This window comes from Durio zibethinus, chromosome 21 (genome assembly GCF_047325235.1).
Source record: "Durio zibethinus cultivar Kanyao isolate XHJ-2024 chromosome 21, ASM4732523v1, whole genome shotgun sequence".
Lineage (NCBI taxonomy): Eukaryota > Viridiplantae > Streptophyta > Magnoliopsida > Malvales > Malvaceae > Durio > Durio zibethinus.
The window spans coordinates 15,202,945-15,216,775 of NC_143182.1; the positions used below are offsets into that span (position 1 = coordinate 15,202,945).

The window sequence follows — 13,831 nt, forward strand, 5'->3', positions numbered from 1 at the left end:
ACTTCTATAAGTCGTTTGTCAATAGTCGGACTAAAAATCGCAATATTTCCAAAATTAGATATTTCTTTTACAAGAGTAGAAATTTTGAAAATGTACAAAATTGTGAACTCCAGAAATGGACCTTGGACTTGTTAATATTTCTCAACACTACATGTAAGCTAATGTCATCTTCATCGAAGAATTGAATAATTGAGCTCACTTTTGAAGTTGAGTTTTCCATAAAATAAAAAAATAAAAAACATTGAAATTTCGAGGATGAGTTGTAGTTTTAATCTTCTAGTTTTTTTTTTTTTTTCAGTTTTAATCTCACTTTCATATAATAAAGTAATATCAAGTATATCATAAAAAAAAAAAAAAACTGATATTTTTTTTAAAAAAAAAAATTGATACAACGCTTCAAAACGCTAAAAATTTTTAGCTCTTGTTTCCTTATTGCTTCTCACACAACAGTTTCAAACTTTTAGCAACTAAATTCAATGGTTTTCACTCTGGCTCGTTGTCTAGGTTTACTTACTCTCTTTCTTCAGTGTGTTTGTGTCGTTTATATATGTTCATTCAGAACCTAGTATACCACATAGTTTAAAATTACTCAAACAACCTTTCTCAAATAGTTGGCTGTGGAGAATATGACCTTTCAATTACCAGCAATCTATGTATTTGGAAACTCATATGTGAATGCTTGTAATAACAATTATCTTGCCACAACAGTCAAAGCCAATTTTTTACCCTATGGAGTCGATTTCGGAGGAGTTCCAACTACTGTAGGCTGAGTGTAAACATCTTCCAACACAACATATAGATCACACAGCACAAATGTGGATCCCTTCAAGGACATTTTTTAACTTTGTGAACAAGTTGGAGAGGAGTCCATTATGGAAAGCTACTCTCTGGTTAACATTTTCAACACATGAAGTATTTTTGGTATTAAATTGAAAGGTTGGCAGCCTAATGGAGAAACATTGTTAACCAGGAATTTCCTTGCTTCTAGTTGACATTGCTTGCATGATAATTAAAAATGTACAAAATAGAAGATCCAATCTTTAAAACTATGTAAAGAGAAATTTAAAATAGTGATTTACCTCCAATCGACTGTACAACCTGTCTGGTGAGGAGAGTGTATAGTCTTCTCCAGCTCGGATGTGTCGATTTTGTTCAATTTCCCAATATATTTATATATATTTCTAAGTCATTGCTCCCTATTTGGATAAAGAATAATGACTTGGACATGTAGAGAGAAAAGCTTTTAGGGCTGTCCAAAAGACTTTTCAAGCTTGATGTTGTAAGTGGCGAATTCAAGATTTTTTTCCGAGAATCACGTATAATATTTATAAAAATGGATTTACCAATTTTGTTAAGCCGTTCACCCAAGCTTAAAATATGTCCCTCGTGTAGTATTAACAATCAAAAAGTCAAATATACCCAGAAGTGTAAGTTTTGGTGCTGGTCAACTCTAGCGATAGAATTTTGTTACTAAAAGTTAAAATTTTTTTAAAATGAAATATGCAAATTTGTGACTAAAAAATATTCACGACGAAAATTTCGTCCCTAAAACATGAATTTTTGAAAATTTTGAGATATATATATGAATGAGGTTTGATCCTTATTCATAGAGGACCGATCCTTCACTCAAAAGGATTGATCCTTTTCACTTTTTAACTAATTTTTCAATTACAAATCTGATAAAAATCATTCATACCAATCTTAAATTAAATAAAAATTACCAAAATTCAACATTCGATTTTTCATATAACTTTCTAATATCCATCACATAACTATTATAAACATTGCTATTTAATTAACGAATAAATCCACAAACATTTTTAAACATTCATAACCATCAATAAACTTTTTCCTCCTGTTTCAAAATTTTTTCTTTGGTTTAAATCAATATTTCCTAAGCAAAGCCGACTAGCTCAAATCTTAAGAGTGGAACTTAATCATTTCAATAGTTTCTGTATAGTTCTATATAAATTCTACTTCAACAACTTCAAACTTCCTAACGCTAGAAAAGGTAGGCCAGCCTTGCATTTCTGAGCATGTCATCATGCATTGATCGTCACATCTCTGATCATTAACTTCACCGGCAATCCCTTCTATTCCTAAAGCGTGGAAAATGTCTAGTAGGTATAAAATTTTAACAGAAGTCAACTTAACAGTTTTAAACATGTAAGTGCGGGTGTAATTGATGTTAGAGTCATTCACAAGTTTATTTAATCACAATTCAGCCAAAAATTATATTATCACAAATATGTAAAAATTAAAAAAAGAAATGAAGTTACTTTGTTGCATCGGCAGCTGCCGTCATTCTTGCACCATCCCTACCTATCACAAATTATCTAAACACTCTGTCAGTTTTCAACAATGACTTGTTGATCGACCAGAAAGCTTTTTCCCGCCCAATTTTGATAATTCGAGAAGTCAACTATTTGTTGGTTGACTTGGGTGCAAAATTTAGTGCTTACATCCACCTTTATCAAGACTTGTGCCGATACTGCCATTACAATCTTGACATCATTTGCAGGTTGTGCATTGACCGCATTCAGGTGATCATCAGACCGCTCTTGTGATTGAGCTTTATCCTTTTTCTTTGAACAATCTTTCTTCATGTTCCCAAACTTCTTACAGTAAGAACATTGTACTCTTTTCTAGACTATGGTCTAAATTGATTGTTGCTTAAATTACCACCTCTTGACCTGTATCTCCTCCGAGTAACCAAACCTTCACCCTGGTTGTTTTCATCGGCTTTACCAGTCAATTTATTTCACAACTCATTGGAACCTAAGGTATTTTTCATATCCTCGAGAAATTTTTTCTCGTCCATAGAACTTAGTACCGATAAAATTCTCGTCAAGGATGGTAATGAACATAAAAGGATCATCGCGTAGTCTTCATAATCGATTTTAGTATTGATATTATTGAGATCCATAACAATGGAATTAAATGTATCTAAGTGCTGGAGAATAGGTGTACCTTCCTCCACTTTAAGGTTGTAAAGTTGCTGCTTGAGTTAGAGCCGGTTTGTGTACTTGCTTTCCAATCAAGTCGCAAACTGGACATGATAGTTTCATTCAATACCTCCCTAATACTTAATCTTGAAGACTTAATTACATAGCACTATGTGCCTTATCCATGATCATGTCCTTTTGGTCCTTGAAACCGTATTCAACAATTTATCTTTACCTCCCAAAGCTTTAATCAATCCTTGTTGGACCAACATCACTTGCATCTTGATGTGGCATAAACGAAAGCTATTCTTTTCGGTAAATTTCTCGACTTCTTGTTTGGTCGATGACACACATTTGCAACCATATTAACAAAAAATCCCATATGCTATATAGTACAAATACAATCACAGTTTTATACCAGACTACTATAATACAACCGAGTACTAGAATTCTCTAGCGGCTATAATATACTTGTTGCTTCAGTATACTGCAAATATTTTATTTGATCCAGGGCTGAATCAATTGGGTCCAAGTCAACTAGGCTTGGACCCAATCCAAGCTCAATTATCCAAATTTTATTTATTTTATTTTATGATTTTATCTTTATTTTATCCACATATATATCTTAATTATTTATTTATTTCCTTTTTAGTAATTTCTTTATTTGATTTTTCTATTTTTGTTATGGTTTATCTCTAATTTTAATTTTATTTATCTTTAAATATTTTATTTTATTTTATTTGATCTCACTAGCTTTTTTTAAAAAAAATAAAAATTAAAAAAAAGGAAAGAGATAATGGAAAAAGGATAAATGGCTGACGATCAATGGGAGGTGGCCGGCGATTTGGTTGCGATTATCCATATTTGAAATTGAATAAAGGTTTTTCTTGAAGATAAACCTAACTTTCCCTTCAATGATTTAAGTTTTGAAGATTCCGAGTTTTATCAGAGTACTAATCAAGCCTAAATTTTTTTTCTATAAATAGTCCTTTAGTTCACAGCAAAAGGACAACAATCACACGCGACAATTAGAGATAGCATACACAACAATCATAGGGCAATTTAGAGTGAAAAAAAAAAGACGAAAATTAGAAATTCGAGAGCCATTCTTTTAGCAATAGGGTTAAATTTTAGGCAATATATTAATTGTTAGGTTTGAAGGATTTTAAAAATGATTTTGAAGGAGAATTTATAGGCAAATAGATCTCGAAAGTCCAAAGTTGTCACGGGGAGTTGTTGAATATTTTTTTGCATTCTTTTCTTTTTGGAAAAATATGAGAAATTTTCAGATTTCGATGACATTTAAGTTTTTTCACAACTATTCTAGCTAAAATTCTAGATTTTGATGCATTTTTTCAGAAACTAGAAACAATTCAACCAGAGTTCATTGTTTAAGAAATAGGGAATAGAGAAAAGAAAGGGAAAAGAAAGAAAGTGAAGAAGAATTCTGAGACAAAAAAGAGAGATTTTGGCCTTTTATACACATCTTAAACAATGTTGTTTTGAATCCTAAAACCCATTTAGGATCTACGTGATTTTCCATTTTTGGATCCGACCTATATGCAACTCGATTGGCAACTTGGTTTCAGCACCCAGTCTAAGACAAACAAGCTGTCGAGCCACCAGGCCAAGCTACAAAGTCGAGTCGCACCATCCTAAGTCAGTTTTTGTGCCTGCAACTGAGCTGCACCTTTCCAGTTAAGTCAAACCGTTCTTTTTTAGTTTTTTTTTTATTTATTTAAAATTTGCTTATTTTAATTGATTTTAATTGGTTATTTTTTATTTTTATTTATTTTACTTGTATAAATTTTATTTATTCTAATTGATCTTTTAAAAAAATTGAAAAAAATTATTTTTTCCTACTAAACGATTGAAGGATTTTAATTTTAAATTATAAATTCTACCAAACAATTGGAGAATTTCATAATGAATTTTGAAAATTAGTTTTTTTCCCTACCAAAATAATCGGAGGATTTTAATTTTAAAATTATAAATTCTACCAAACTATTGGATAATTTCATAATGAATTTTTATGAAAAATAAAATTGTTTTTTAATTCTATCAAATGATTGAAGATTTAAATCTTGAATTATGAATTCTACCAAATGATTGGAGAATTTCATATGAATTTTTGAGAAAAACTAAATTTCAATTCTACTAAACAATTGGAGGATTTAAATATGAAATTAAATCTTATCAAACTATTGGAAGATTTAATGACTTTTTTTAAAAATTTAATGAAAATGTTTCTAAATAAAAATCCCACCAAACTATTAGGGGATGTGTATCGAATAAAATCCTACCAAACAATTGGAAGATTTTATTGATTGTTTTCAAATATTAATTTTTTGAAAAACATATTAATGAATCCGACGATGGAGCTTTTTTAGAGTGGGACTCGAGTCTCCATAAGAGGTAAAAAAAATTATTTTAAATTACTACCAAACGATTGAAGTAACTTTAATACCAATTTTCAATGTTAAATTTACTTGGTAAAATTACAAATACATTTTAAGGCTTGGATAATATTAAATCAAATTGGTACCATCCTTTAGATGGGTGTTGTGATGATGTTATAACCTTTCTCACATGCAACCATACTCCCCGACCTTGATCTAATTTTATGGACTAGAATATACCTTTTAAAGATACCTAAGTTAAGCTCGGGACTTTTCTTCAAAATAGAACAAATTTAGTTAAATGGTTAATCACACCTACACAAAAAAAGATTGGTGGCGACTTCTTTTATTGTGTATAACGGTAGGTTTACGAATCTATACATTATGATAGTTTGATGACTTCATTGGGGATAGCCAAGAGTCAGGCTAGTAAATGAATTTATATTATCTAGGCCTAATGTTTTCTTTAAAAAGCAAATTTTTTCTTTTCTTGATTTATTTTTCAAACTTTTAATATATTCTATCATTCATATGCATATGCATAATATAAACTCTATATTTGGGTTCTGTCTTTCAGAAAGGAGTCAAGTACCTACACTTTTGTGAAATTTTATGTCTTTGCAACGGTTAACAAAATACTCTCACTCAAATTGAGCTCATTTTGTTTGTAGCCTATGATTTACGAAGATTAGGGTGCCTTATTAGTTTATGATAGACAATGATGTGATGAATAATTTGAGAACTTGTAGAGTCAATCCTAAATCACATATAGTGAGCCGTAATGGACTTAATCAATAGGTAGAGCCATGTCTTTCCTTTTGTAGAGATAATCCATTTAGGTTATATATCTTTCGTTATACGTGAGTTGTGTACTAACTTGTTTTGTCTTTTTTATTCTTTATATTGGATGTTAACTTTATTCTTATTTGTTACTTCCTTTTTGCATGAATTATGTTAACATCAATAGGTTCATATTTATTTATTTATTTGTTTGTTTGTTAATTTATTTATTTTCATTCATTTCATGTATCTTACTCATTCATAGGTCATCATCATCCATGTAATACACTCATCATATCATAGAAATCTTTTGCTTTATTTAGGGCAGCAATTTAGAAGACAAGGATGATTAATTAGAAATATGGATTTAGGCATTCGAACTCAACCAAGGAAATTTGGGGCATGACCTACGAGAAGTGAAAATACAATTTGCCAAGCTAGTGGAAAGGGTTAAAAATCTTAAAATGGCCCGTTCTTAAGAGTTGTCACCAACTCCAATTCGTGTGTACATTAAAAAACCACTTTGCCAAGATCAAAAAGCCTCTCACAATACTGATGTTGGTGCAAGTCATGCTAATGCATCTGATGACCCAGAAAAAGACCAAGTTGAAAAGATATAGGGCTTTCTAACTTTGTGCTGACCCTCCAGATTGGCTCATACCCAAATCTTTATCCTTAACCTCAACAACCATTGTTGGCACCTCAAACAAGACTTGCTTCCGTTCAACCTTCACAGATTGGCCCAAACCCATACTATATCCCAATTATGAACAATGCTTATCAGCCAATCCAACAATCAAGTTTTCTAATGAACCCTTAAGCATATACACCTAATTCTACTCCAAGACCTGCACTTGTAAGTCTAACCATAGCTTACCCAAAAAAATCATTGAGTAAAAAGAAAGAAAGAGCCATCATTGATCTAATCTCTATGACTTAAAATGAGTTATTCCCACTACTTCTCTAAAACTATATGATCACACTAGCTCATTAGAGCCACTAAAACCTCCTTATCTTAAGTGGTATGATGCTAATACTTGGTATGATTATCATTTCAAGAATATAAGCCATTTGATAGAAAATTGCCTTACCTTGAAACATAAAGTGCAAAGTTTGATCAAAATTAGCTTATTGAGTTTTGAGGATGAATGAGAGCTTAAGATTGTTAATAAGTCATTGCCCAATCATAATGGCTAAAGAACTTATCCACAGCAGCACCAGGATCTTTAAGTTGAAGTATAAAACTAGGTAATAGATTTTAGGATTTTTTTTAAAATTTTTTTATATTATTGTCAGAATAATTTTTAATTTTTAATTAAGGATTTTTTTCTTTCTTTCTTATTATGTGATAGCATTCAGAGCATGTATCTATTCATACATTTATAATTTCTCTTTTTTTTTACATAAATTTGTAGTTCGACATCATTCTAATCATAAATTACGATACAAAAATTTAAGGATAGCTCGACCATCTAAGAACCCCACTAAAAAAACTCACCATCAATTTTACATTAGAGCTCATGCTAGACAAATGAAACATGAAAAAATAAATCATTTTAAAAAAAAATAAAGAGGGCCTAATAAAAACTCGAAAAAAGAGTTAAGTAAAATTTTAGAAACCCTAAACAAGTTGAATAGAGAGAAAGCTATGGAAGAAGATGCTAGCCAAGAAGACCATCCATCATAAGATGTAATCAATCTTGTATATCCTCCTGACTATGGCCTATATCAAGCCCAGCCCATTCAAGGCATTCCACCACAACAATTCATATTCCCTATAAGGTATACTTACCTAAGAATGCCATCTACATCCATAAGCATTTTCCAAGTTATGATAACCATGTTTTCATAAAAAAGATAGTGGAGTAAGTTCCAGTCCCTAATTTGGACGATCCAAAAGGAAAGGGAAAAGTTGAAGCTAAAGTTTGTCAAGTCTTTAGAGGATTCAAATTTTGAACAAAAGATGAATCCACTAAAAAGAGGTTACGAGCCATGGAAGGAATTGAACTTTATGACTCTACGGATGCAGTCGGTCTTTATTTAGTACCTAATTTACCTATCCCACCAAAGTTCAAAGTCTTGGAGTTCAAAAAATATTATGGTACTAAGTGTCCACCGACTCATATAACTATGTACTGTCAAAAGATGGTCACTTATACAAGTGACAAGAAATTGTTAATACCCATATTCCAAGACAACCTTCTAGTTTTGCTACTAGATGGTGCATTTAATTGGACAAAGCTCGCATTACTTCATGAAAGGAATTGACAAGGGCATTTATTACCTAATACTAGCACATCATAGACTTGGCTCCAAACCTTCTATTTTAGCAAAGTATGGAGAATAAAACAAGAAAATCTTTCAAAAAATATGCCTAAAGGTGGAGAGATATGACTGCTCAGGTCCAACCACCTTTTATTGAGAAAAAAACCACCGTTTTGTTTGGTAGTACCCTTAAGGCTCTTTACTATAAGAAAATGATAGGAAATGCTACCAAGAACTTTGCTGACATGGTAAACTTTAGTGAGATAATTGAAAATGCCATCAAGAATGGCAAGCTAGGTGGATGAGAGATAACCAACATGAAAAAAAGTGAAATATTGAAGAAGAAGGAGAATGAAACTCAAGCTGTGAGCTATGATAATCAACAATTCAGATGTTTGTCCCAATACCCACCACCGATGTATCCAATTCATTATCCATTTGTGAAATATGTAGCACCTTACCCCTATCAACCTATCCTACCATCTACTTACCTCACACTTTCAGTCAATTCATACTGAATGATTGGAAAATTTCATAATGAATTTCGAAAAATAGTTTTTTTTCCTACTAAATGATTGGAAAATTTTAATTCTAAATTATGGATTCTACCAAATTATTGGAGAATTTCAAAATAAATTTTTGTGAAAATAAATTATTTTTTAATCCTATCAAATGATTAGAGGAATTAAACCTTGAATTATGAATCAAACCAAATGATTGGAGAATTTCATTTGAATTTTTTAGAAAAAAATTGTAATCCTACCAAACGAATGGAGGATTTGAATATGGAATTAAATCTTATCAAACCATTGGAAGATTTGTTGATTTTATAAAAAAATTTCATGGAAAAGTTTTTAAATAAAAATCTCACCAAACTATTAGGGGATGTGCATTAAAATAAAATCTTACTAAATGATTGGAGGATTTATTGATAGTTTTCAAATATTAATTTCTTGAAAAGATATTAATGAATCCGATGACAGAGTATTTTTAGAGTGGGATATGAGTCTCCATAAATACACCTGAGGCAAGAAAATTATTTTAAATTATTACTAAATAATTGGAGTAACTTTAAGATCAATTTTCAATATTAGATTTATTTGTTAAGATTATAAACACATTTTAAGGCTTGGATAATATGAAATCAAATTGGTATCATCATTTGGATGAGAGTTGTAAGGATACTACAATCTTCCTCGAACGTAACCATATCCTTGGACCTAAATCTGGTTTTGTGGATTAGAACCTATCTTTTAAAGATACCTAACTCAAACTTGAAACTTCTCTTTAACATAAGAAAGATTCAATTAGGTGACTAACCACACTTAAATAAAAAATATTGGTGACTACTTCTCTTATTATGTCTAGCAGTGAGTTTACAAATTTATACATTATGACATATACAAGCTTTTATAGTTGTGTAATATTGATTTACTACTCTACCATGAATCAAGTTGGTACAAGATTCCTTGACTTTTTTGAACCAAGCTCTGATATCAGTTTGTTGTAACTAATCCAAGCAAGTCAAAATGACAGCAAGCAAATTCACCATAAAAGAATTTGAACTCGCAACAAAAAAAATAATTTGTGAAAATAACAAACAATAATTTGTGGTTTGGCTTTAAACCTATGTCCACGGATAAAGATGATGAAAAATTTTACTATAAAAATAAGATGACGATTATACAAAGTTTTGACACCTAAAGGCTAAAGCTTATTAGATTCCACTCTCCAAAAACCTGAGAACTACGACAAATTTTGCTTTTAAAATTGAAAGTAAATTTCACCTCTAGTCACCAATCTATCACCAAAATCCAAAATTGATTACTAAACTTTAATACGTACCAAATTGGTCACGTAAGCAGCCATGTAAGTTATTTTAAACAATTTGCCACATAAGCTTGTCTTCTTTTTCACCCAAACCCTAATTTTCTTCGCTTTTCTCTACTTTGCTACATGATCTCTTAATAGCCCCAAAGCACCCTAAAGCAAAAGAAATTTGTCACCCTTCCATAGCCGCAGCCATCGCTACACTTCCACTTTCCTTTTTTTTTTTTTTTTTCTCTCAGTTCCTCTCCTCACCGCTGCACTCTCCTCTGTTTTATGCCTTGGTTAAGTGCATTTTAGTATTTTAATAATGGGGTTTTTCCTTTTCGATTCATTTTGAGTATATTTTGCTATTCATATATTCGTGTTGTGTAAAATATTAAAATTTATATCATATTTTACACGAAAATTACATATTATTTTTATGTTTTTATTTTGTATTTTGTTCGATTCTTATCATCTTACTGTATTTTAGAATGCCAGATTTATAGTGCCTATTTCGATATAGATTCTCTACCTTCCATTGCCGTATCTCCCTGATGGTGTATGCTTAAGTCCCTTTTTCTTATTTGCCAATGAATATCTGTCAGCGTTTGTGTTAAGCATCTAACTTAAAATCAATTAGCTTCTCTTTATGTCAATTGATTTTAAGTTGAATGTTTAACAGTTTACTTCTCTTTCTCATTGCTTGTAAGTAGACAGAACAACTTTTGTTTTTATTGCTAATAAAAAAAAAAAAGGGCTAATCTTTTATCCTGACTTTTTGTATAAAGAAGGAAGTGTGCATTTTTAACCATTCCTCTTGCTAGGCTTTAAAGTTATAGCCATTACGTAACAAAGAAATTATATAGTCAATTTGAAATTTCAGCGAGTTCAGGCAAGTGTAAATGCAAGCCCTTATAAATCTGGAAGGGATCGAATCGAATCCTTGGTTTTAATTTTAACGATTCATTAATTATATGTACCTTAAGATTTATGGTGGCTGAAATGAGTTAATGTACCCCATAATTTTATGGAGCAAAATAAGTTGTTTGCCTGTTTCAGCAATTCGAAACATCTGCAAGCCCCCACCTAACACAGCATATATAGTAAGAACGAGCAATAGCACGAAAGGTATTTCTTTGTTCTGTTCTCATCTTTTTTATTAATTTTAATTTTGAAATATTAAAAATATTGTTGTATAATTATTTTTCATATTTTAATAATAAAATATTATGAAATGGAAGGCTTGATATATTTTGCAAAAAAGAGTAATTATCATGATTATTTGTTCAAAAACGAACCTCATAACATTTAAAGCTTGTTAAAAGCAAGTAACGTAAAGTTATTAATTTTGGAATGTCGACATTGAACATTGTAAACCGAAAAGGCAAATGCTCAGTATAAATACTAATTTAAAGTACATAAATAAATCAATAGTACAATACCAACTTTTGTTTTTCCTAGTCAAGAAAAGATCATGAAAATAGTCAATTGCATTTTCATTTTCTTCCTCTTTCTTCAATATCAATTCTTCTCACTTGGTTCTGCAGATGTTGTTACAGTACCTCCATTTATAATAAGTAAAAAATCTATTTTGAAATATTTATCCTTAGAGAACATCAACTTTGATGTGCCAGCTTTATACGTATTTGGAGACTCTTATGTTGATGCGGGAAATAATAATTATGTTCATGTCCCGCAAATTGAAAGAAATTATACTCCATATGGAATAGATTTTGGTGGAAAACCTACGGGTCGTTACACCAACGGAAGAACAGTAGCGGATTTCATTGGTATGAAAATAAAAAATTAATGAATTACAAGTTATTGATTTTTGTGTTGTCCTCAATTTTTACTCTCGTGTAAAAATTATTGGTTACTTCATTTTTTATTAATATAATTATGCAGCTCAAATTGTTGGCTTGCCATTCCCTCCTCCTGTGCTAAGCTTGTCTAAGGGAGATAAGAGAATTCCTCAAACTGGTATAAATTATGCTTGCGGTTTCACTGGCATCCTTGAAAAATTTGGAAAACTGTTTGTAAGACACCCTAATTTGCATAATTTTTCTTTCATATTATTTGTTTGTTTTTTTTTTCTTGGACATATTGTATTATCAAACACTTTTTTTTTAAGTAGAATTTGTAATTTCATCAGGAACGAATGCCAAGCTTGAAGGAGCAAGTAGATTTGTTCGAGAGCACAACAAAAGGGTTGCAGAGTCAATTTCAAAGCAAGGAAAGTTTTTCTAGATACTTGTCAAAATCACTTTTTTTTATCAATAGTGTTGCATATGACTTGGATATCGAGTGGGATGGACTGCGCTATTTCTATGATGAGAACTATTATACTCAACTTCTCATTAAAGACTTATCCAAGCATTTACAGGTAAATTAGTCAGAACCAATGTTAAAATATTCTAAATCTTTTGATAATTTTATACATAATATGTAAACGATATGAAAAATATATAAAAGCAGTACAGTTTAAAATTAAAAAAATATATAAATTTGATAAAAATTAAAAAATATATCTTATATTTAAAATATTCACAGAAATTGTAACACAACAATTTTTATATTTTGTACGTGCTTAACATGAAACATATATGACACAGATGCATGAATTATCAGATGTAACCTCAAATTAATTAGATGGTTGCCTTGATCTAATTATAGAGATGGAATTTTTTTCCTTTTTCTTTTTATATTTGGCAATTAGTGGCAACCATTTAACACCAAATTTGTTGTTTTTGTTCTTGTTTTTTATACATATATAGAGATTATATCAGCTTGGTGCACGTAAAATTGTGGTGAATAATGCATCTCCAATAGGATGTCAGCCGCATCTAATAAGTGGAGGTAGGAATGGACCAGAATGCGACTACTTAGCCAACAACCGGGCATTGTTATTTAACAAACGCCTGACTAATTTATTAAAAGACTTGCAATCCACCCTTTCGGGATCAAAATTTGTTCTTGGAGATCTATATAAAATTTTTCAAGATGTCTATGCATCGCCTACCTGGTATGGTGAGTATTGTTCAATATTTAGGCCCAAATTGACATTGTGATTGAAAATAGATTTACTTAATTGTAAGTAATTAAATGTTCCATCAAATTTGGTGTTTGGGATCAAACCTTAGTAATTCTTTTGCTTTGACATTTGAGATCAAAGATATATTTTTCTTTTTTTTTTCTGCAGGATTTACCGATGTAAGGAGCAGTTGTTGTACTGAAATAGATAAAGGTTTAACTAAACCATGTCTTGCAAATGTAGCACCATGCAAAGACAGAAGTAGCCATGTTTTCTTCGACCCAATGCACCCAAGCGAGAGTATGCATTTCATATGGGCAGGGCGTCTCTTAAAGGATTCATCAGTTTCTTCTCCCATCAACTTGATTCAGCTAATACAATCTTAAATCTGACCATGTGTCTTATGCTTTCTTAATGCCAACATAACAGAATAAATTTCATAGTAAGACTTGGCCCTTCAATTTTTTTTTTCCTTTTTTCCTTTAAAGAGAAAGAAATGCTTAAGTCAATAAGAAGAATTGCATGTTGTCTTTCTTGGCTGTCCATTGATAATAACATAAAAGACCGCTTAGTTATGTTATTCAAGAACCAGATCAGTA

General features: G+C 30.9%; 1 protein-coding gene across 1 annotated transcript; it reads left to right on the forward strand.

Moving 5' to 3' along the window:
- Positions 1-11,211: 11,211 nt before the first annotated feature.
- Positions 11,212-13,618, forward strand: LOC111290474 (GDSL esterase/lipase 7-like). The gene is made up of 6 exons (XM_089751120.1): positions 11,212-11,329; positions 11,749-11,991; positions 12,107-12,237; positions 12,354-12,584; positions 12,976-13,228; positions 13,401-13,618. Exons 1-6 carry the CDS (start codon positions 11,212-11,214, stop codon positions 13,616-13,618), a joined length of 1,194 nt encoding a protein of 397 aa, XP_089607246.1.
- Positions 13,619-13,831: the final 213 nt, after the last annotated feature.

What these genes read in the sequence shown, in the direction of transcription:
- LOC111290474 (XM_089751120.1), top strand. Translation starts at nt 11,212, where the DNA reads ATGTACCCCATAATTTTATGGAGCAAAATAAGTTGTTTGCCTGTTTCA. An exon ending in AAAAATTTGGAAAACTGTTT is followed by an intron (nt 12,238 to 12,353) that starts GTAAGACACCCT and finishes TAATTTCATCAG; the next exon opens with GAACGAATGCCAAGCTTGAA. An exon ending in ACTTATCCAAGCATTTACAG is followed by an intron (nt 12,585 to 12,975) that starts GTAAATTAGTCA and finishes ATACATATATAG; the next exon opens with AGATTATATCAGCTTGGTGC.